Source organism: Triturus cristatus, chromosome 8 (assembly GCF_964204655.1).
Source record: "Triturus cristatus chromosome 8, aTriCri1.1, whole genome shotgun sequence".
Taxonomy (NCBI): domain Eukaryota; kingdom Metazoa; phylum Chordata; class Amphibia; order Caudata; family Salamandridae; genus Triturus; species Triturus cristatus.
In genome coordinates this window covers 1,686,134,627-1,686,157,366 of record NC_140591.1, presented here as the reverse complement: position 1 = coordinate 1,686,157,366, position 22,740 = coordinate 1,686,134,627, and the positions used below count along the sequence as shown (strand labels likewise).

General features: G+C 43.7%; 1 protein-coding gene across 3 annotated transcripts in view; it reads left to right on the top strand.

The window, feature by feature from the left end:
* LOC146808606 (uncharacterized) overlaps positions 1-22,535 on the top strand; it is a 70,569-nt gene extending 48,034 nt beyond the window's left edge. For all 3 annotated transcript variants that reach the window (XM_085623626.1, XM_085623625.1, XM_085623627.1), the window contains one exon: positions 20,815-22,535. In XM_085623626.1, coding sequence (XP_085479752.1) covers positions 20,815-22,073 — 1,259 coding nt within the window. In that variant the 3' untranslated portion in view covers positions 22,074-22,535. The remainder of the gene's footprint in view (positions 1-20,814) is intronic.
* Positions 22,536-22,740: the final 205 nt, after the last annotated feature.

Below are 22,740 nucleotides of genomic sequence, written 5' to 3'. Positions count from 1 at the left end.
AGACTTTTTTTCTAACACAACATTGAAATAGCTAATAAGGGAACTGTACAAACATTTCACAATATATTTCAGTAGTTATCGAAGGACATTTTTGTATTTGTGTGGTGAAAAAGATATTTGTATAGGATGAAAACAAATCAGAACAATTTACTTGGTGATGGGACAATGATAAATATTTTTGATGAAACCCAATTTCCAAACATTGTTTGTACGCTATATAGCTTTATCAGTAAAACCGCTTTTTAGTGGGTAAGTTTGTGTCCATTTTAATAGAAAATGTGCTGTCTTTAAATAACAGTGCACCACCACATCTTGCTTTAGTGATGCATTTACTAAAAGTGAGTTTTTAAATATGAACGGACAAATATTCCTGCTCCCGCCCTGATGACAATGCTGTTAGTGAACTAAGAGGTAAATCAGGGGTCATGCATACTCTATAGTGGGCTCGATTCTTAATATACATGGAGCAAATGTTTAGTTTATTAAATAAAAAATGTTTTTTTGTACAGCAGGAATGCTGAACTCGTTTATTTGGAGGTTCTCTTATATCTGATGATGAATTAAAAGGAAGCTCCATAAAATAAAACATTTTCCTAGGTTCACACTATTTGAGACCAGTTTACATTCGAGTTAGGTTGCGTTGATTATTCAAGTTACTAGACCTGAAGGTCTAGTGAAATTATTATGAATTTTTAAGGTCTGCCTAGTGAGATCTGTAATCTAGACCATGAAAGTAATTGTGCTGAAATCATCTCTATAAAAGTATTCAAATTGTCCCTCGTCATATTTTCCAGCCCCCAAGTAACCAGCACAGATAGATATTTTAGACTGGATTCTTTCCATTGAAAAGGTGCATGACCCAGGGAGGCTTTCATAGTGATTTTTGTCAGTGCTAAAGCCTCACATTGTCCTCAATTAATTCTGTGTGCAGAGTCTTTGGAAAGGCAGAAATCCATGAGATCGGTGCTGGAACAGAGGCTTGTGGATTCATCACAGTTATCGCGATATCATCAGCGCACAATGGTACTTTTTCTTTCTCCTGCTGCCGGTTATGTCTTTAGATTGATGATTGGCAATCGCTGATGGCTCCAGTGCTATTAGAAACAGTTGTGGTGTCAGTGGACAGGCTTGCCTAGTGCCTCTTTGTGTTTCTCAAGATTCTGACACGAAACCTTCGCAGTTCGCCACCGCTGATGGTTCTTTATAAAACCATCTCGCTACTTAAATAAACTCCTCTCCAAGTCCCACTCCTGCCATTACCTTAAATAAATATCTCCACAATCAAAGGCCTTTTCAGTATCTGATGAAACTGTGTGTTTATCATCATCATTCCTGACTTACTACAAGGGGTGAGATCGTGTTTCTCAGATGCGTAGTAGATGAGCAATTTGGGACAAATCCCACTTGAGTATTGTGAATGAAGTATGGTTTGGACAATTTCAGTCTAAATGCCGGTATCTTAGACAATATTTTCATGTCTGTGAGAAACTGGGTGTCTGTTGAAGCCTCCCCCACTTTTTGCCTGGTCTTTGATGTAACTTTCAATGAGGTGTTCTGGGTCCCTGCCAACCAGGTTCCCACTACCAGTGTTTTTTTCCCTAAAACGATGCCACAATTGATACAACTTCAGTGGCCCTTGTAAGTCCCTAGTAAATGGTACCTCGGTACCTACGGTATTGGGACTGAAGAGGGACCCCAAAGGTAGCAGCACAAATTGTGCCACCCTATGGATCCCTCACCAAGGCCATACACACTGCCACTGCAGATGGCATGCCTTTGTGTAATCAAAGCCGAAGAGTCCTCATGGCACACACCTGTGTGCCATGCCTACAGCAACTGCATGGGATATAATTAAGGCACCCTCTAGCAGGCCTTTTAGTCCTAAGGCAGAGTGACTATATCTCCTGTGAGGACGTATCTGCATGAGCAGATGTGCCCTTGCAATAGCCACATTGAGTCTTGGATATTGTAAGTGAACAGGGAGGCCATACGGAGTGCAGGGGCTGGACGCTCCTCATTATGAACTCCCCGGCTCCCTGATGGCTTCACTGTAATATGGGATGATTGCTACCAAACATCTCCTCTTAATAAACCTGCACTGATTCCGGTGTCAGATTTATTAATTAATGCAAACGGAGGATCCCTTACAAGGGTCCCCTGAAAACCTACCAACCCTTACCGTGTCACTGACTGGTCTAAGCTAGCCTGTCACCATCAGACAGAGTTCCGACCTCATGGGGTGAGCTGCAGCATGCTCAGTGATCCGAAGCAATGCCTGTCCTTGGTGTTCACACATCCCCCGGTCAGGAAGAACCATCTTTGGCGGGTAGCTTCAACGGCCTTGCCTCCTTTGAAACGTGACCCCCGCCACTCCTGATTGAAGGAGCACCTCCTCCTGTCCTCACCCCTTTTTGCGGAAAGACAGGCGGGAAAACAATGAAAGAGTAAGTGTGCGCCACCTCAGCCAACCTCACCCTTATGGTGCTGGAGGCGAGGTGAAGTAAATGTTTCCAAGAAGGGACTTCTCCAATCAGAGCTAGGACTATGTCCCTCTCCTAAAGAAGGTGGGCATGATAGAGGGTGTAGACACCCCAGGTAAAAGGCCCTTTGGCCACTACCTGTTAATCCCTTGTAAACGCCCAAACGCACCTAAATTTAGTATTTAGGTGGCACCCCCAAACCATCAAACTAGATTCCATGCTCACAATAAGAAACGCTGGTTGACCGAGAACTGCAGACCTCGTGGTGGACTTTTGGGCAAGATCTCCTGCCTGCCGCCACAGAACTAGACAATTGCCTTCCTCCAGCTCGTCTTTTCGCTGTGTGTCAGCACTTTTTCTCAAATTGCCCACAAACTCCTTCAAGATACAGGTAATATCTTTCTACAGCCCCAGGCACCAAAAACAGCAAAGTCTGACCCAGCGTCGTCCAGCTCCCCAGCCCGACCAGTGTCTCCAAGTACCAGTGTGAGGTACACCTCCTATGAAGGGTCAGCTCGCCTCTACACCAAATCTTGAGGCCCCAGGGCCCACCGGAGCTTAAAGGCACGAATACCCAGGGTACCGGACACCCAGCTGCAAAAACCTTCAAGGCTGAGTCCTGGTGGACTCTTAACTTTGCAGCGAGCCAGCATCCGACGAGGGACATCAGAACTCTGGAGACCCACCTCAGCAGTGACCCGGCAGCTCCAGAATCGTTGCTTCAAGGTGCCAGCCCCTGGCTGTGAAGTTCATCCTTGCATGCCTTTGCCCAGCTGCACATCTTTACTGCACCCAGCCTGGCCGGGGCCTCTTCAAACCAGCTGTGCTCCTGATGCCCCAGATCCCTTGCGACCACTATTCTCTCTTGAGAGCCTTCGCACTTGCTTGCAACTCCTCCTTTGCATTGCTTTTGCAGGTGGCTCCCTTTCTTCGTAGCGCACCAGCTACAAAGCCCCTTGGTTCCTTACTCCCGGTGAAAACCGGTAAACTCCTGAGAACTTGGTCTTGGCACTTTGGAGCTTTTCTTAAAGGGTAACCACACAACAACTGTACTGCATTGCGTTTTCCAATTGCCTTTTCCTTCCATCGTAAATGTATTGTGCGTAATAGCTGCTGCCAATCGACATTCGGAAATGCTCATCTTTCACTACTTTCAAGAAAAAACTGAAAACCCTGCTATTCCTTGCTCCATAATGATAATAAAGGATTTTCCATACTCTTCCTCGGAACTGAACAAAGCAAGCGCCGAGATGCCCCAGGGTGATTCACGCGCTATACAAAATCCCATAACATAACAACTGTAGATATTGCATTTACTATGATTTTCTCGTATTGCGAAAAGTATTTACCTTGTACCAGAAGTTCTTGGTCTAAATATTTATATAAAAAAGAAGTGTTCTTTTTCTAATTTGGTCTCAACTCAATTCTTGAGTTTGTGTATCATTTCTTGCCTTGGTGTGAACAACAAATGCTTAGCACTACCCTCTGATAAGCATAATTGCTCGCTCACAGTACCACAAAATAGTAGAACATTGGTATTCTCTACATTTGCCTCTGTAAACCAATACGGGTCTCGTCGACGTCTCTGCACAGTTTACTCCGTTGTGTTGCACTATATAGAGAGGTGGGTGTCCTACAATGTCTACATGTAAGAGCAATATAGGTCTATAACCAATACACTTGACACAGCAGAGGCCCTATATGTGTTTTGTTTATCTTGCAGGATTCCGCTGGGAGTCTGTCCTGGTACTTTCCCTGTGTTCATGATATCTATGGCTTTTACAATTACTTTTTCTGAGATAAACCCTTGACAAATATGTCTTTATCTCGTCAACATGGTGATAATAACATCATTGAGATCATAGTGATATAATGCGCAAGAGGAGGAGGTTAAGGTATCGATCATTTCCAAAGGGTTTGTTAGTAATGTACCTTGTCTGTCAAGGGTTGCTGGGATAATATGTGTTGAATCCTTCAATTTTAATGACGTGGCCAATAATTTGACCTCCTTTTCTCCTTGTTAATGATGTGTTTCATCCGTGCTAATGTCACCTCTGCTTTGGAAGTAAATTAAGTGCTGAGCTCATATTTTGCTTCAACTAATGCGCTCAGAGCGATGGTCTTAGTTGCTTCACTGTAAGCAGGAGTTCTATTAGGTCTCTTTCCATTTGGACTTGTTTTTCTCCAACTTACTTACTGGTTATGGCAAAATCCCTGGTTATTTCACCTTCGACATATGCCTTCACTGCAGCCCATAACCTCTCCATTGAGGTGACTGAGCCTTCGCCACTCAAATGTGTTGCAAGAAATAACCTAAGTATTTTATGATTTTTAGTGAGTCTGGTTTTAGAGGTGTCTATAGACATTCTTCTCAGATTTTGCCATGACATTAATAAGTGATCAGTACGTTATTGTGACCTATCCATGCAAGTAAAGTAAGTGTAGTTCCTTTCTACCCAGTGTGCCAGTCTCCAGGGGTCCATTAGACCATGGTCTGAAATCATATTCTTCAGAATGCCTATCTCTTGGGCGCCTCAGGTCAGGTTTTAACTGATCGAGCCATCAATTGATCCACGATCATGTTCTAGTGTCCCCCTATAATTATGTTTGTTTTTTCTTTAGGCAGGACGATTCTGGCCTGCCTCTCCCCAGAGGGCGTGGGGGTCTGCCTCTCCCCTGGGGGCTTGGGAGTCTTTCTCGCCCCCCGAGGGAGTGAGGGTCTGCCTCTCCCCCAGGGGAGTGATCCCTGGGTGTCTGCTTCTTCTGTGGTAAATATTCTTTTACCTGGACTGAATTTCATACTGTATCTTAAATAAAATAGCTCAGAATAATAAGAGGCAGAATCCGTGGTATAAGAGGTTTCTGAATGGGCTTTATTCCAAAATGGCCGACTCGAGTCGCGGCCTTCAGGTTCCGTCACCACGGAGGTTCAGGAAGTGAAGTACAATATGTTATTGACAGGAAATTGCTTTTATAGAACATACATTACAATGAAACGAATGTAGAAGGCGTAACAATTGATAAGAGAAACGATACTGTAAGTGCGTAACCGAAACTGGGCGTAATAAGGAGTAAAAAGAAACATGATTGGTTATGATTATCATACATAGGTGGATCTATAAGATAATACTTGGCATAGATGCGCGCGCAGCAGCATGACGTGTGATTGACGTGCAACTAGGGGGTGAAGGGGACTTGACATTTAGCTCTACATGTGGAGACGACAAGTCTGGGGGGTCAAGTCAACCTAATCCCAAATCATATCTAGCATCCTATGTTTAAAGAACTATGTTATCCACAAGGAAGGACTCTCGGACAGAATCTATTCTATACTGACTGTGTGTGCGTGCACAAGCGTCTAAGTGTCTATATGAGATGTAAGGGGCAGAAAACTTTCCATGGCAACAGGGCTTATGAATTACTTGCATGAGGACAGAGAGGCCGGGCCCTTTGCTCGGAGCTAAAGGAAATGTTTACCTAAACTACTAGACAGGAATGCATCGGCTGAGGAGCAAAGTAGATAATTCGAAGGTGAAATACAGCTTCTTGGCAGGCAGGCAAAACTGGCCGAGGCAGGCACCGTTAGCTGCACAGGAAGTAGGACAAAGTTCATGGATACAGATGCGAGCTCCAGCTGAAGCTGTCAAAGGCAGAGAGCAGGGAAAGGCTTTGAGGACAGAATCGGGCCTACTCGCCTGAACTGTAAAAATGGAGTAACTTAGCCATATAAAGTCGGTGGCCTTTCATACTTAGGACTCGAATATCCAACCCATTAATGGCGGATCTGACAGAGGACATGTTGATGGTGGACGCACATGTGTTTGCGTCTTCGAAACTGGAACTGGAGGGAACATACATGTGTTTGTAACATGCACATAGAACCGTTGGGGTCCAAGATAGGGGACATAACTGATCAGGGAAATCCACATTTCCACATTCCCTCCTTGTCCCCTACTTGCCCGTCAAGAAACATCAATCTTCATTAATCCATCGATTTGCTCATGGAGCATCATTTCTTCTTCTTTCTTCTTCCGGGATCTTGAGCGAAAACCATGATGCGGAATACACGATGTGGCACACAGACCACAAATCGCTGGTCCACATTGCAGGCATAAGCAGCAACTGAATAGTATAAGAAGGCCAATACCTAGGAAGGATAGAACTCTCCATCCCCAGGCTGATATCACACTCCAAAACCACCCGGACCAAGTCCAAGTGCCTGGATTCTCGTGTATCTGGCTCACAATCTTATGATGGCGTGTTATAGCTTTATATACAGATGGCGAATTTTCTGGTATGAATACGCAGCAACTTGATCCGATGACCCTACAAGCTCCGCCCCTATCGGCCAGGATGACGTCAAGGACAAGACGATTTTGAAGAACAACAATTCTCATCACAGATTGCTCCTCTGTCAGATTGCCTAGGGCGGCTATAGTTTCATTCACTACAGCTTCAAGAGTCTTGGTTAATCTACGTATCAGCTTACTATTGGAAATTGTACCTATATAAGGAAAAATGCCTTTATTGAAATCTACATATTTGTCCCATGCCGTCTCAGTATAATCGACAACTGGGAGATCTCTCCGCTCTCTATTGTGTACTAAATGAACATTTCGGTAATAATCAGGAGGAGCTAGGAAAACAGGTGGCAGAAGGAATGCAATGTAACAGGTACCATCCCAACCTAGAGGTAGACGCATATATGCGGTCTGACCACATATAAAGTAGGAATGGCGAGAAGCTCTAAATGAAGATTTACCTTGATCACTATATTCTACTGTGGTAACGCATTTGCTATGGCCCATATGGATGGAACCAACTTTTCTTACACATAATTCACCCTTAACTGGAAATACTGACATGGTGGGCAAAATTAGCTCGACTTCGGATTCGACATTCAGAATCATAAGATTAGGTGTAAAATTACCTAATCTATACACTTCGTTTTCTAGATCAGTTCCTGTTCTACTGGGGTGACCCTCCTTATCAGGGTGACAGACTTTGTATAACACTATGTTCAGATTCCCCCATATCCAATGGTGTTGATAAACTGCTGTGTCTGAGTCTATGGAATTTAATAAACTAAACCATGCTCCACAGGAGCCATTGTGTGTAAATGGATGTGGAAAGAAAGGCAGAACTCCTTTGTTATTCTGATAGGGAGGGAGTCGGCCACACACCCAACAATTAGTAGCATTACTAGTCTGATGGGAATGATGTAACATACTAATGAAAGTGTTATTACGCAGCGCAAGTCTATAGGACAACTCATGTGGGGGTAGGTCACTAAAAGAATGTTCATCGGTTATATTGAAAACCCGTTTAGAGATAGGATAATACATATGCAACAATATACTTGCAGTGATTATTATAAGACTCAAGAAAAACAAAATTAATAATGTCACTATACAGTGGCTACGCAGTGCTTTACAGTATGTATGTCGTTTCAACATTGTTCTTGATTGTTCATGATTCAGACCTAAGGGATACATGTCGGGACAGATTCAACCGCTTCACCTTGGAGAGGACTTAAACAATCAAATCGGCCGACGGCCTGGGTCTGAGTTTTAATTTGTAAAGGTCTGTGCTACTGGCCTCAGCCAAAGGTAGCTTTGAGTCAATGGGTGAAGACACACGAGGAGGACTGTTTATATCCGAAGGAAGTCCATGAAATTTCTTGATGTGGCTTGAATGGATCCAACCCTTTCTTCCCTCGATCTTCACGGCTGTCCTTGTGGTCAACAGGACTAGCTTGGGCGTCTTCCACCTGGGCTCCAGTTGAGTCTTTCGGTCAAAGTTCCTTACAAGGACAAAATCACCAGGGATTACGTCATGGGGTTTCACCTCAGTGTTGTCAGGAAAGGCTGCAGCTACCTGTGAACGACAAGATTGTAGTGCAGACATCAAGGAAGCCAAGTAATCTGTCAGCATATTACAGTCAACATCAGTTATTTTACGGGGTATAGGCGTCCCCCACATATTCGGCGGTCTGCCAAAGATCACCTCATAAGGGGATAGCCCTGTTCGAGAGTGCGCTACCATTCTCATGTAAAATAGTGCAACTGGTAAAGCTACTATCCAGTCAACACCTTTTTCCTCACATATTTTAGACAATCTGATTTTCAAAATTTGATTATGTCGTTCCACGAGACCTGCTGCCTCGGGGTGTCGGACACAATGAAATTTCCACTGATATCCCAGCAAAAGTGAAACATGTTTCATCAATTCGGATGAGAAAGGCTGGCCGTTATCTGAATAAACAACACGTGGTAAACCGTACCGTGGGAAGAATTCTCGAACTAGCTGCTTGGCAGTAGTCGGGGCAGTGTAATCTGATACTGGGTACGCTTCAGTCCATCGGGAAAGAGCGCAGACAACTACGAGAACATATTTGAATCCTCGACATCGTTCCATCTGGATATAATCCATCTGGAGGACTTCAAAAGAATGGTCAGGAGGCTGAAATCCACCCTGCTCTACAGGAACACTTTTCCCTGGGTTAAACTGACAACATATCATACAGGTACGGACTTTTTGTTTAGCTGCTGCTCGTAAATGTTTGTTGAACCAAATGTGTTGAATGCTGTCTAGCATAGCTTTCTCTCCTAGATGTGCCGGACTGTGAATTGTAGCTATAATGGCTTGGACCATAGAATCAGGAAGAAACCATACAGATTTCTCCTTCGTCATCCATCCCTGATCTGTCTGGATCCCTCCTAGTTCAGTCCATTTCTTTAATTCTTCTGCAGTAGCATGTGTCTGTATGTCAATTACGTCAAGTGCGGGATCCTTAATCGTCATACACTGTGTTGGTGTCGGAACTATTGGCTTTGTCATGTCGAATGTGCGAGTCTGAGCAGTCTGTTTAGCTGTTCTGTCAGCTAAATCATTGCCTTGAGAAATGATATCAGTAACCTTCGTGTGTGCTTTACATTTCATAATCGATATAGCAGTGGGCAGATGAATTGCGTCTAACAAAGCATGAATGAGGGACCCATGCTGAATATGGGTACCATGAGAAGTTAAATAACCCCTCTCTCGCCAAAGCACCCCGAAGTCATGTACAACTCCGAATGCATAACGTGAATCAGTGTATATGTTAACTTTCTTACTTGTGGCTTGAATACAGGCTTGTGTTAGAGCAATAAGCTCTGCTGCTTGGGCTGACAAAGTATCTATACAGTTTGTTTCAATGACTTCAGTATCTGTTGTGACTGCATACGCGGCCACTAAACCTCCTGTACTTGTTCTCATGCACGATCCGTCTACATACAACGTCAGGTCTGGATCTAACAATGGAACGTCTGTTAAGTCTTGTCTGGGTTTCGTCTTTATTTCAATAACTTCAACACAATCATGAGCTAGTGGGTCTGTTCCGATTACAGGTAAAAGTGTAGCAGGATTCAACGTATTACAGCGTCGGATTTCTATATGTGGCTGAAACAATGTCAGTTCATAACCAGTAAGTCTTGCTATGGTCAAGTGTTGTGTTTGCGTTCGGTTCACAAGAACCTCTACTGCATGTGGTACTTGCACTGTCAATGGATGTCCTAACACTATGGCATCGCTTTGTCTGATTGCTAAAGCTGTTGCTGCTACTGATTTCAGGCACGCAGGCAAAGCTTGAGCTACGGGATCTAATGTGCTGGAGAAATAAGCACATGGTTTGCATGATCCTGCTTGTTCCTGAGTGAGTACTGACAAGGCAGTACCTTCACGTTCTGTAACAAAGAGTGTAAAATGTTTGCTGTAACATGGTGTCGCTAAAACAGGTGCTTGACATAGAGCTTTCTTCAAGCTTTCAAAAGCTAGTGTGTGTTCCTGAGTCCAAGGGAGGACAGTCGATGTGGCTACTTCCTGCGTTGTCAACTGAATGAGTGGTTTTGCTAGAAATGCATATTTAGGGATCCACTGCCTACAATATGAAGTGAGGCCTATGAAAGCCCGCACCTCCTTTTGTGTCTTGGGTATTGACATGTTAGCAATTAACTGAATGCGGTCGGGTGTAAGCTGTCTTCCCTCCTTGGACAGCGAGTGACCAAGATACACAACTCGCTGGACACAGAATTGCAGCTTAGAAGGAGACACCTTGTGCCCCTTGTCTGCTAGAAAATGTAAAACTATCAGTGAAGCCTGTTCACATTCAGGTTCGCTTCGGGCGGTGATCAGCAGATCATCGACGTATTGAAGCAGTGCAGTGTTAACTGGCATGTGTATACTGTCAAGTTCTCGTTTCAGTGCTTGGCTATAGATGCTGGGACTTTCTGTAAATCCTTGAGGAGCGCGTGTGAATTTAAAGCTTCGTCCATTCAAACTAAATCCGAATAGATATTGGCTTTCCGGATCTATGGGGACGCTGAAAAAGGCATTCTTGAGATCAATTACTGTAAAGAACGTTGCTTGTGAATCAATGGCTGTCAATAATGATGAGATATCGGGGACCACAGGAAATTGTGGCACAATGCACTTGTTTAGTTCGCGCAGATCAATAATCAGTCGATACACTGGCGGAGCCATTGGATCAGTTCGTTTAAGAATCGGAATTATCGGTGAATTACATACATTGGAGTCGGTTTCCACTACCACTCCTTGGGCAATAAGCTCGTCAATGATTTTCAGTAAAGCCACTACAGCATCTGGTGGTAACTTGTATTGTCGCATTCGTGGTAGTACCACTCCTGCCTTTAGTGTGACTCGATATGGTGTAATGTTCATGCATCCAACATCAGTAGGGCCTTGTGCCCATAGATGTGCTGGTAAAGTCTGTAATCGAGAATCCATGTCTCTGGACACCTAATGACCTTTAAAATCACGTAAAAACAATCTTACTCCTTCCGGAGAACAACATATAATAGCCCCTAGAGCTTTCAATGTCTTTATACCTAACAAGTTTTCTGGACATGATTTAGTAAGCAATAAATCTGTAGTTCGTGTCAAGGGACCAATCGTAAGTGGAAGTGGCTGTGATACTTCATTAACAATAGGTTTTCCTGAAAAACCAAGGGAAACATTTTGAGAGCCTGAGAGGGGTGCCCCTGGAACTTCACTACGTTTTATGGTTGTTCGACTTGCCCCTGTATCAAGTAAAAATTTTCTGTCTTGACCTAATAACTCACTATGCACATAAGGTCCTTCTTGATCTACTGGGATCTCAATAAGGGGTAAGTCAACTTCCCTCTCTAGGCTGGTTCATGCGTAACGTTGATACTCAGGGTATTCGTACTGTGCGGTCTGATACAGTTGTCGTGTTGTTGTTTGTGTGGCAGCAGCAGGCAACGGTGGTGCAGCTGGCACAAACTGTATGGGCTGTTGTGAAGCTGGCATAGACTGTTGCTGAGCTGGCATGGACTGTGCATGCTGTGAAGCTCCTTGTTCATTCTGATCCTGTCTGAATGGTCATGGTCTCTCTTTTGCAATACCTATGGCTATATTACGCTTCAGGACTTGACAATCGTGTACATAATGGCCTAGTTGTTTACAGTAATTGCATGTTCCTTTTACAGGAGCTGCTGAATCTCCAGGATGTGTCACACCCTTTTTGTGACCATCCGCTGGTACTGTCTGGGAAACTAGCATTTTCATTTTTGTATCCTTCATACGTCTTTGCTCGTGTTCTTGTTCATCTCTAATTCTATTGTGATGATACTGTAACATTTGTAGCATTTGTGACGGAGTGTTACTTTGCCAGGTACTCTCGAATTTCAATATTCTATTCTTCACTGGAGGCAATGCATTTTCCACTAATTTTGTCACAAATAATGTGGATACGACTCACTACTTGCTTTTATACCACTATTTATACCAAAACATTTTTCAAATCGGGCATAATAATCACTTGTGTCTTCATCATGCTTTTGTTTACAGGCTGAGATTGCACCCCAATCTTCCTTTTTCGTTGTTAATAAACGTGGCAGTACCTGTACTAGTAAACCTGGTAACGCTTTAACTTTATCCCCGAGCCCTGAACCTGCAGTTCGGGCCTTTTCTTCTGCTTCTAAGGCTGTCCAATCTATCTTTTGGTCTCCCACTTCCCACTCTTTTTCTTTCAGTTTTTCATAAATGCCAGCAGGCAAGAGCACCTTTAATATCGTCATAATATCAGGATAGGTATACTCTCCCATCAGTAACATGTCTTTAATTTCTCGGTGGAAACCCGCTGGGTCTTTGTCATGACTCGGTACTACTTTCTTCATTTCCAACAATTCGATTTTTGTTATGGGTGTATATACAAATACACGGTGAAACTGATTGTCCTCGCCTTTTATTGGGTGCACTTCTCGTAAGGGATTTTGTCTATCCATGTAATACGGCGTTCTTTCCTTGCTGGGCAATGAGAAAGGATCTGGACTTACAAAAAGGATGTACTGCTTTCTTGATACCAGTATTTCTTTAATTAACTTATTACTAGAACCTCTCCATCTATTCGTGAGTAGTTCAGTTAATATATCAGGTAAGGGACCAGGATCAGCATGTTCGTTCTTATATAATATAAGAAGTTGCTGAATCATATAGATTCCAGCTAAACGTTGTTCATCTGGGCTGAGGTTTAAAAACGTATGTGCTATGGTCTCATCACCGTATTTTCCAGGACTGTCAATCCAATGAACAGCTGACCTTGCTAATTCTTGCTCGTCCATAGAATCGAGGAGGTGATAACCCCTTCGTTCTCGGAGTATTTTATCTGCGACTTGAAACAAATGTTCGGGAGACTTCGGATTTATTATAGGCGTTGGATACGTTCTGCTATTGTTTGGACATACAGAGTGTATTGGATCAGAAAAACATCTAGTATTATTACAGGGTCTTCCTCTACCTACATAGGCTATGGTGTCTGGCTGTCTTACGGAATCCCCTGATTCGGACGCTTCATCTTGCTCGAACTCGTCTGTCTCCAATCTCTCTTCATGTATACGTTCTACTTCTTTCCTAATTTTTCGGCACATGGCTACTATACTTCCTTGTTTATCATGTCTTCCGTCTGATATATTCTGACTCCATTTCGTAAGAGTTTGCATTATTCCCGGGTCCACCCCCGGTCGGTCTTGATTTCTGATCACACAATTTACAAGGAAACGTAACAATTCTCCCTGTATTTCTACTTTCTGATATTCCATAGCTCTGTTAATGCATTCAGGATCTCTCCCTGTTTGGACAAAATGATATATGCTATCTAAATGCATAGCCATTCCTGGTAGCTTCCCTAAAAACGATGCAGCTCGTCTAACACGTAACGATGCTAGGACCATCTCGTCCTCTTTGCCAGGCACCGGATCATATCTACAATCTATCATAAGATCTTTAAGCATACGGGGATTTACAAGTTTGGGCGTACGTGCATGTACTGTTTCTTGAAAGGTAAGTTTACTCATTCGGGGTGGTGTAGAATTATAAGGGCATTTCTTTGTCTATCTGTTTGTTCTGCTTTTACTCGTATACCTTCTTCGATCAACAAACCTTCTCGGACTTTATTTGCACTTTCTTTACTTCTCTCTTCCTGTCTTAATGCTTTCTCGGTGCGTCTATGCGATTCTTTACGCCATAATTCAACAGCGTCTTTCTGTGACTGTCTAGCTTTCCTCTTCCACAACTCTTCTTCGACTTTCATAATACATTCTGCATCCCAGGTCCCAGCTACGGGCCATCTCTGACTTTCCGGTAACTCTTTGGTGTAATCTACCCATAGATCAAGGAATAATATGGCGTCTAAGCCATGCTTATGATACATAAAGTGCCCTGGAGTGTCCCTAGGAGGAATAGGAACTGCTTCTTCAAGCACCCCTTTTCTAGTAGTAATCTGTCTTAGCTTCGAAAAGAGCGGCATATTGACAACTAATCTGGTACTTAATCTTGAACACAACTGATCTGATACTTAATCTTGAACACACTTAGCACGAAAAAACACAATAATGAACAATCATTCATACCACAATATGCAGGACATTTTAACACATTAAACATTGAACATTTTAAACCCTTAAAAATGACCAACAATGATGATAGTCTGCATAACTAATCACCAGGCAAAATTCTTGACAATAACTAGATACTTCGGAATACTTGATATACTGCTAAACAGTACAGATACACTGCTATAACAGTGCAGGCCGGATTTGTGTACCCAAATCCGTCTTGACCGGCACAACCTATGTGCGCGTCAAAACGCCTCCCCGGCGATGGTACTCACCGGGTAGCTCAAAACGAAAAGGCCTCGGAGAATGGACTAGACTCGACGACTGCGGACATCGGACCCTCTGGACATCGGGACTTCGAAAACCTGGTGGGCCTCTGTATACCTCGGATCTTGCTCTCTCAGCTAGGCTCTGGTCGGGATACTTCGCACTTCTCACCGCCTCGTCTGGGTTGATCGCAGCCTCAGTCGCCCCCGCTTGACCGGAGGGAGCTACAGGAAATCCTGCTGGTACGCGTTATGGTCCGTCCAGCTGTGGCAGGAGACCGGGCCTGCAACGCACCGCCGGCGCGTGAGATGAGAAAGTGTCCCTATTCGGGCGCCATTTATGTGGTAAATATTCTTTTACCTGGACTGAATTTCATACTGTATCTTAAATAAAATAGCTCAGAATAATAAGAGGCAGAATCCGTGGTATAAGAGGTTTCTGAATGGGCTTTATTCCAAAATGGCCGACTCGAGTCGCGGCCTTCAGGTTCCGTCACCACGGAGGTTCAGGAAGTGAAGTACAATATGTTATTGACAGGAAATTGCTTTTATAGAACATACATTACAATGAAACGAATGTAGAAGGCGTAACAATTGATAAGAGAAACGATACTGTAAGTGCGTAACCGAAACTGGGCGTAATAAGGAGTAAAAAGAAACATGATTGGTTATGATTATCATACATAGGTGGATCTATAAGATAATACTTGGCATAGATGCGCGCGCAGCAGCATGACGTGTGATTGACGTGCAACTAGGGGGTGAAGGGGACTTGACATTTAGCTCTACATGTGGAGACGACAAGTCTGGGGGGTCAAGTCAACCTAATCCCAAATCATATCTAGCATCCTATGTTTAAAGAACTATGTTATCCACAAGGAAGGACTCTCGGACAGAATCTATTCTATACTGACTGTGTGTGCGTGCACAAGCGTCTAAGTGTCTATATGAGATGTAAGGGGCAGAAAACTTTCCATGGCAACAGGGCTTATGAATTACTTGCATGAGGACAGAGAGGCCGGGCCCTTTGCTCGGAGCTAAAGGAAATGTTTACCTAAACTACTAGACAGGAATGCATCGGCTGAGGAGCAAAGTAGATAATTCGAAGGTGAAATACAGCTTCTTGGCAGGCAGGCAAAACTGGCCGAGGCAGGCACCGTTAGCTGCACAGGAAGTAGGACAAAGTTCATGGATACAGATGCGAGCTCCAGCTGAAGCTGTCAAAGGCAGAGAGCAGGGAAAGGCTTTGAGGACAGAATCGGGCCTACTCGCCTGAACTGTAAAAATGGAGTAACTTAGCCATATAAAGTCGGTGGCCTTTCATACTTAGGACTCGAATATCCAACCCATTAATGGCGGATCTGACAGAGGACATGTTGATGGTGGACGCACATGTGTTTGCGTCTTCGAAACTGGAACTGGAGGGAACATACATGTGTTTGTAACATGCACATAGAACCGTTGGGGTCCAAGATAGGGGACATAACTGATCAGGGAAATCCACATTTCCACACTTCCCAGGGGGTGTAACGGTCCGCCTCTTCCCCGGGTGCGTTGGGGTCTGCCTCTTCCCTGGGGGTGTGGAGCTCTGCCTCTCCCCACGGGAGTGGGGAGGGGGGTCTGCCTCTCCCTGCAAGCATTGGGGTCTGCCTCTCCCTCTGGGACGTTGGGGTCTGCCTCTCCCCTGGGGGCGTGAGGTCTGCCTCTCTCCCGGGGGCTGGGGGGGCTGCCTCTCCCCCGGGGTGTGGTCTGCCCCTTCTGTCATAAATTAGTGCTGGTGTTAAGTATTAAGCACTGGTGCCTTCCTGTGATCCATTACATGCTAGTACCTTACAAGCTCTAATGTGGAACATTGGCTTTTTGTTGTCTGTCATTTTCTTGCACAGGATGAATGACCTTTGGCATCCTTCTGTTGAAGAACCACATATGCAGGTACATCAATCAATCAATCGGGGGTTTGTTAAGGCGCGACTACTCACCCGTCAGGGTTTCAAGGCGTCAGGGGTAAGGAGGGTGCAGGATCCATTCCATCAAGGAGGGGGTCTGTCGAAGAGCCAGGTTTTGAGGTTTCTTGCGAAGATGGGGAGAGATGTCTGCGTGAGGTGAAGTGGAAGGGCGTTCCATGCTTTGGCCGCGAGGAAGGAGAGAGAGCGGCCTCCCGATCTGGTCTTTCTGGTGCGTGTTACCACGGCGTAGGAGAGCTGGGCTCATCGTGGGATCCTTTGGGGTGCGTGGAATTTGAGTCTGCTGTTCAGGTACATGAACAGAGATGGTTTGTATATGTACCCAACTTTCCTCCCAGAACTAATTTTCCAATTCCATATTAATCAGGCAATGGAATAGTCTACAGTCTACTTTTGTCCCAAATTTGTATTCTCTTGAAAAAGCTTTAATTTATTTCATTGTCAGGATGATGTCGATACGAAAGATGAATCAGTTGTGGCATTTTTTCTCCAACGTGTGGGTAAAATAATCTCCAAGTCTGGGATTTCACACTGGGATATTCTTCAATACAGATCTGTTTTGCATGGATAAAGGGTTCTCTGGGAGAAATCTTTTTAAAAAAATTTTTATGGAGTTTTATATAGCGCGAACTTGACCCGAAGGTGTCGGGTATCAGAACGCTTTACATAGCACCAGTTGCATTACACGAGGACACATAAATTTTTGTTAGGCACAGGGAGATTAAGTGATTTGCCCAGAATCACAGGATGTTCAGCGTCATTGCAGAGACTCTAACCCGGTTCCCCAGAATCGAGGTCGACCGCCCATCATGTTCTCATTCTACAGATAAGGGCTGCTATTTATTTCTGTTGAAACACTTTGTTGGCCTCTATCAGTGGGGCTTCAAAATGGACATCAGTTGCTGCAGATGGAGGGGACTGCCTTACTCTCTGTGTATAGCATGTGATCTACGGCAATACAGGTTGCAAACTGAACACTTTGCACACTGGGTGTTCCACGTAGGCAGCCTGTAGATTTACAAATGAAGTAATGGTACAAACTATTCTCACAAGTATGCAGACATCTCAATTCTGACAGGAAAACACATGAGGAGACAATTGCATTCTGACTTTCAGGGAGCATTAATATGAGTCATTCTGCACATGATATATGCCCCCATTCAACAGTACCTTTGCAAGGGGGGCGGTGGCGCCATGCAGCTATACACTGATGCTGTTCTGCACCAGAAATGATGTGAAGAGCCTATGTAGGCGCCACTCCCATGTGCTGATGTCAGTTCCTTTCTTTTCACCACACCTGGCGGATCTAGAGCAATCGCTAATTTCTTAGGAACTCTTACCGCAATCAAAAACTTATTTCACAGTGTGCCATGTACATGTCACCTCCCAAAACAGGTTTTAAGTCCAATAAGGACTGTAGCAATCAAATGTCTGTGACAGATCTTCAACAACTTGCCTCTGGTGATTGTCTTGGTGGTGAACCTCCTGGCAGGATCATTGAATGCCAGGGCGGATGAGCCGTCAGTGCCTTGTGGATCACAAGTGGCAGCTACACCTGGGGGTTGCGCCAGCTCTCGTCCGGGAATGGGAAGAATCATGGCTTTATTTATACTCCACCTCTAAGAACGTGGAATATCAACAGTTCTGCGGGCTGGAGTTTCCGGAGGCACGTTCCGCTGCGAGTAGAACTTGGGACTGCGCTATGCATCCCCCCAATTCCATTCGACTCCTGCCTGAGTTCTCAACAAGATCAGAAAAGAGAGTGGGGCTTAACCATCCAGTGGCCCCAGATTGGGCACGTAGAGTATGGTATCCAGAACTCCTGGGCTGGAGCATCTGATCTCTGATTAGGCTGCCCTTCCAGGAGGACTTACTGTTTCAACAACAGGGAAGGGTTCTGACCTCGGGCATCACCATCTCCACCATCATGTTTGGACATTGAGGAGCAGTAGCTGAAAACCTCCCTCCGGAGGTGACTAAATAGAGTCTCTACTACAAAACCCATTACTGGAGGTAAGTAACGTATTCACTTGGAACCGAATACTAGATGTCCGGTGAAAGCAGAGCATGTGGTTAACACTAAAAGCCACAAACCAATTGTTATAGCTAAGTACCATTTATTTATGGTTTATACAGGCTTGAAGATGTGCAAAAGGATTATCGTAGTAATTACAACATCATAGACAAACGCAAGAAAAATAAATAATAAGAAAATAGTCAACATAATATTTGTTTCTTTATGGCATCCCTATACCGTCCTGCTGCTTCATTGATACACATACCTTACTTTTTAATGGGGGCATCTCGCGCTACAGCATGTGAGAGCCTTGTGCTGTACTCCATTAAACGCAGTGTGAGGCTCCCTGTGGTACAAAGATGCTCTTCCTGAGCAAGTGTGAGGCAGGCATTTTTATACTGGTAATAAGCAGAAAAAGTTTGTGAAACACAGGTGTTCCTTTCCCATGCCATATGTGAGAAAGTTCCCCTTGTAAACGTGAACATATATTGTGAGAACTAAACACATAAAGAACTCAACAGCAGCAATAAAGCCTGCACAGCGTATACCTATAGTCTGTCCTTTAGCATTAGTAATAATCTTACCTACTAAACTAGCAGACAATAATGTCATGATAATAGCAAAATAGCTGTATGAAGAACTAATGTATACATATTGGTGGAAAGGTGATGGATGAAAAGTAATTTTTTAGGAAATCCGGGACTGTATGTCCTGTAACTCTCTGTGTGCCAAGAGAATCATCTAACACCTCCCTACTCACACAACCCTGTAATGGGAAGATCCAGAGGTGTCCTGGATCAGTCCTTGTGAATCCTAAAGCGACCTGTAACATGGAGCTTCGCTAATTATACCGTTGTGCTTCTAGGTGTCCATTACCTGTATCGGCCTTTTAGTGTGTCAGTCCAGAAAGGGTATGTCCTGAAAAGGACGAGAGAAACAAGAGTATCTACCAGTCTGGACACACAAACAGACGGAATTTGCTCCTGTCGTCCACAGCAGCACTCTCAAACGGGGAAAAATGCAGCATCAACTGGTGTGTAGTGCCTGAGGCACAGGCTTGAGCATATGACACAGTACAGGAGTAAATAAAATACTCTACTCCTCTGGCTACTATGACCCGTTTATAAAATAAATGCAAGTGCAACACAACTAACTCAACCAACCCAATATGTGTGCAAGTGGAATGAATTTCATTTTTATGACTCACTCAATTGCTTAGTTTTTGATGAAAAGCTTAAACCTTACCCCACACAAACTGCTGTGGTTGGGTCAAATCTTCTGGCAAATGAGAAAATTATTGTGCCTCTTGCGAAATTAGATTTATTCTAATTTTTTTTTTTTTTCCTGACTGCCTGTGCCTCTCCAGATGGAATAAGGCTAAAAACAATGCTCTAATATTTCCATTTAGAAAACTTACAGAAAATGTAATTCATTAAATGCTTCTATTCATAAACAGTCTGGCTCGCGTCCACCTTTGATCATGATACATGAGATCCTCCAATAACAATCTACTAAAACCATCCAACTTCAACCTAAAAACCAAAGGGGGTAAAACCCTCACCCACTTATCTTCTAGAGCCTGGAATTCCATGCCCCAGCACCTGAGGTCCTTAACCAAGGAAATCCATTTTAGGAAACAACTAAAAACCTGGATCTTCAGCCTTTCTGACGAGTACGTACTGGACGCCATCTAATCCCGCCTTCCCTCAACCTCAAGCATACTTTCCAGTTAGCGCCAGGATGCTCCTTCCGGAGCGACAGTCGCTTCTCTATAAATACCAATACCAATACATATACTTCCATTTTTGTTGCAGGTGATACGGTTTGGCTCCTTAAATACTGTGAATTTAATGGTCTTTGTAATCCACTCATACATTCAGAAATGACTGCTTGAAAGCATGTTGCATGAGCATTAAGGGGGAATTTTCTTAAGTCGGATTTTCTTCATCTCATTATGACTTGTTCGAAATATCTAGTTATTTTGTGAAAACGTATGTTACTTGTTGATAAAAAAACACTGAACCGCGGTGTGTAGGTAATAAGCCCTGGCATAGCAAATTCTCCAGATTTATCAAGAGTGCTCTAACTTGAAATTTTCCAGTCGTACCTGATTAACCAAATCTCTGTTTGCAATGGCTTTTGATATAATGTCTGAACTTTCTTTCAATCCAACAGACAGTGGGTTCCAGAGTAAATTTCAGAAAATGGACCAAGAAGAGTTTACAACATTTTTGAAGTCTCGTTTAGAAAAATCAAGAAAAGAAAAAGAGATGGTCGTGAATTATTCAGAACTGAAAAAAGATAGAGAAAAGCAACACAAGACACAAAACAGAAATCACAAATTGCACAAAATGGCCATTAAAACTGAGGAAAATGTAAGCCAACCATCTCATAGTAGCACACCAGAGAGAAGAAAGACCCACCAGAGGATTTATACATGCACTGAATGTGGAAAAAGCTATATGTACCTTTCTTCGTTCCACAGCCACAGAAGGACTCATACAGGCGAGAAACCATATGTGTGTCCCATCTGTGGGAAGAGTTTTACTCATTTATCCACAAGGATAAAACACCAGCAAGTACATACAGGAGAGAAACCATATAAATGTAGCGAATGTGGGAAGGTGTTTGGCTCCTCGTCTCACATGCTACGACACCAGCTAATACACACAGGAGAGAAACAGTATGAGTGTAAAGAATGCGGGAAGAGGTTCAACCAGTCGTCCCACTTGATTAATCACCAACAAATACATATAGGGCAGAAACAGTACACTTGCAATGAATGTAACAAGAACTTTAGCCATATCTCAACTCTAACTATACATCAACGGAAACACACCGGAGAAAAGCCCTACAGTTGTCTGTTTTGTGGAAAGTGTTTTGGTGACTCGTCGTCCCTTAGTACACACCGGCGAACACACACAGGTGAGAAGCCATACAAATGCAGTGTTTGTGGGAAAAGGTTCAGACAGAAATCCTGCGTCGACCGACATCACCGCACACACACTGGAGAGAAGCCCTTTACGTGCAGTGACTGTGGGAAGAGGTTCCGTCAGTCATCACAGCTGACAGCCCATCAGATGATACACACTGGAGAGAAGCCATTTGCATGTCTCACATGTGGTGATTGTTTCACCCATAAGGCATCCTTGATTAAACATGAGCGAACACACACTGGAGAGAAACCGTTTGTCTGCAGTGAATGTGGAAAGGGTTTCACGGATAAGTCTTCCCTAGTTAAACATCTGAGAACACATACTGGGGAGCGGCCTTACACATGCACTGTCTGTGGGAGGCGTTTTAGGAATAAGTCAGCCCTTGTTAAGCACCAGGCAGTCAAACACACGGAAGCGAAACCTTACACATGTGCTTACTGCGGAAAGGGGTTCCGCCAGCCATACTATGTGATCAGGCACCAACGCATACACACATGAAAAGGAATCGGGTTATTACATTTACCTCGAGACAGAAGGCAATAAGGAAAAACTGAGGAAAAATCACTAGTACTGTACCATTCCTCCCATTCAGCAGCGCACCTTCATGTTACGGGTTCTTTTCACTGTAAGCTCTTTTTTTTTCTTTTTTTTTTTTCTTTTTTTCATAACCTGCTGGCGAGGATGTTTACCTGAAAATGTTTCCATTATTATTTTCAAAGACCAAACTGAATAGAGGCTGGTCTTGGTTCATAGTAGAAGCTGCAGGATATGTTCGTTTTACAGACATATTCTAGAACTGTGAACTATCTGAATCAGGATCTGATACATTTTACTGTATTATAGATGTATACATTTTTTGAAACTCTTCTGTACTTAAACAATGAATAATTCTTGTATAGATATGAATGTCATTATCAGTAGCAAAAACACAAAATGAATTAAAAAATTCTGGAAGGTGAACACTGTATGTGTTAAATTACTAATCTAAGAAGGTAAAATTCTCCATACTGTCCTTCTTGCGATGCATCAAAGGTCCCCCCCTTTCAACCTCAAACTAATGAAGTCTTAACGGTGGGCTTCATGCGGAGACCATGGGCCTGACTACGGAATGGCGGAAGCTGCTGGGCCACCGAACACACTTGTCTGACACTTTACATTTTTTACC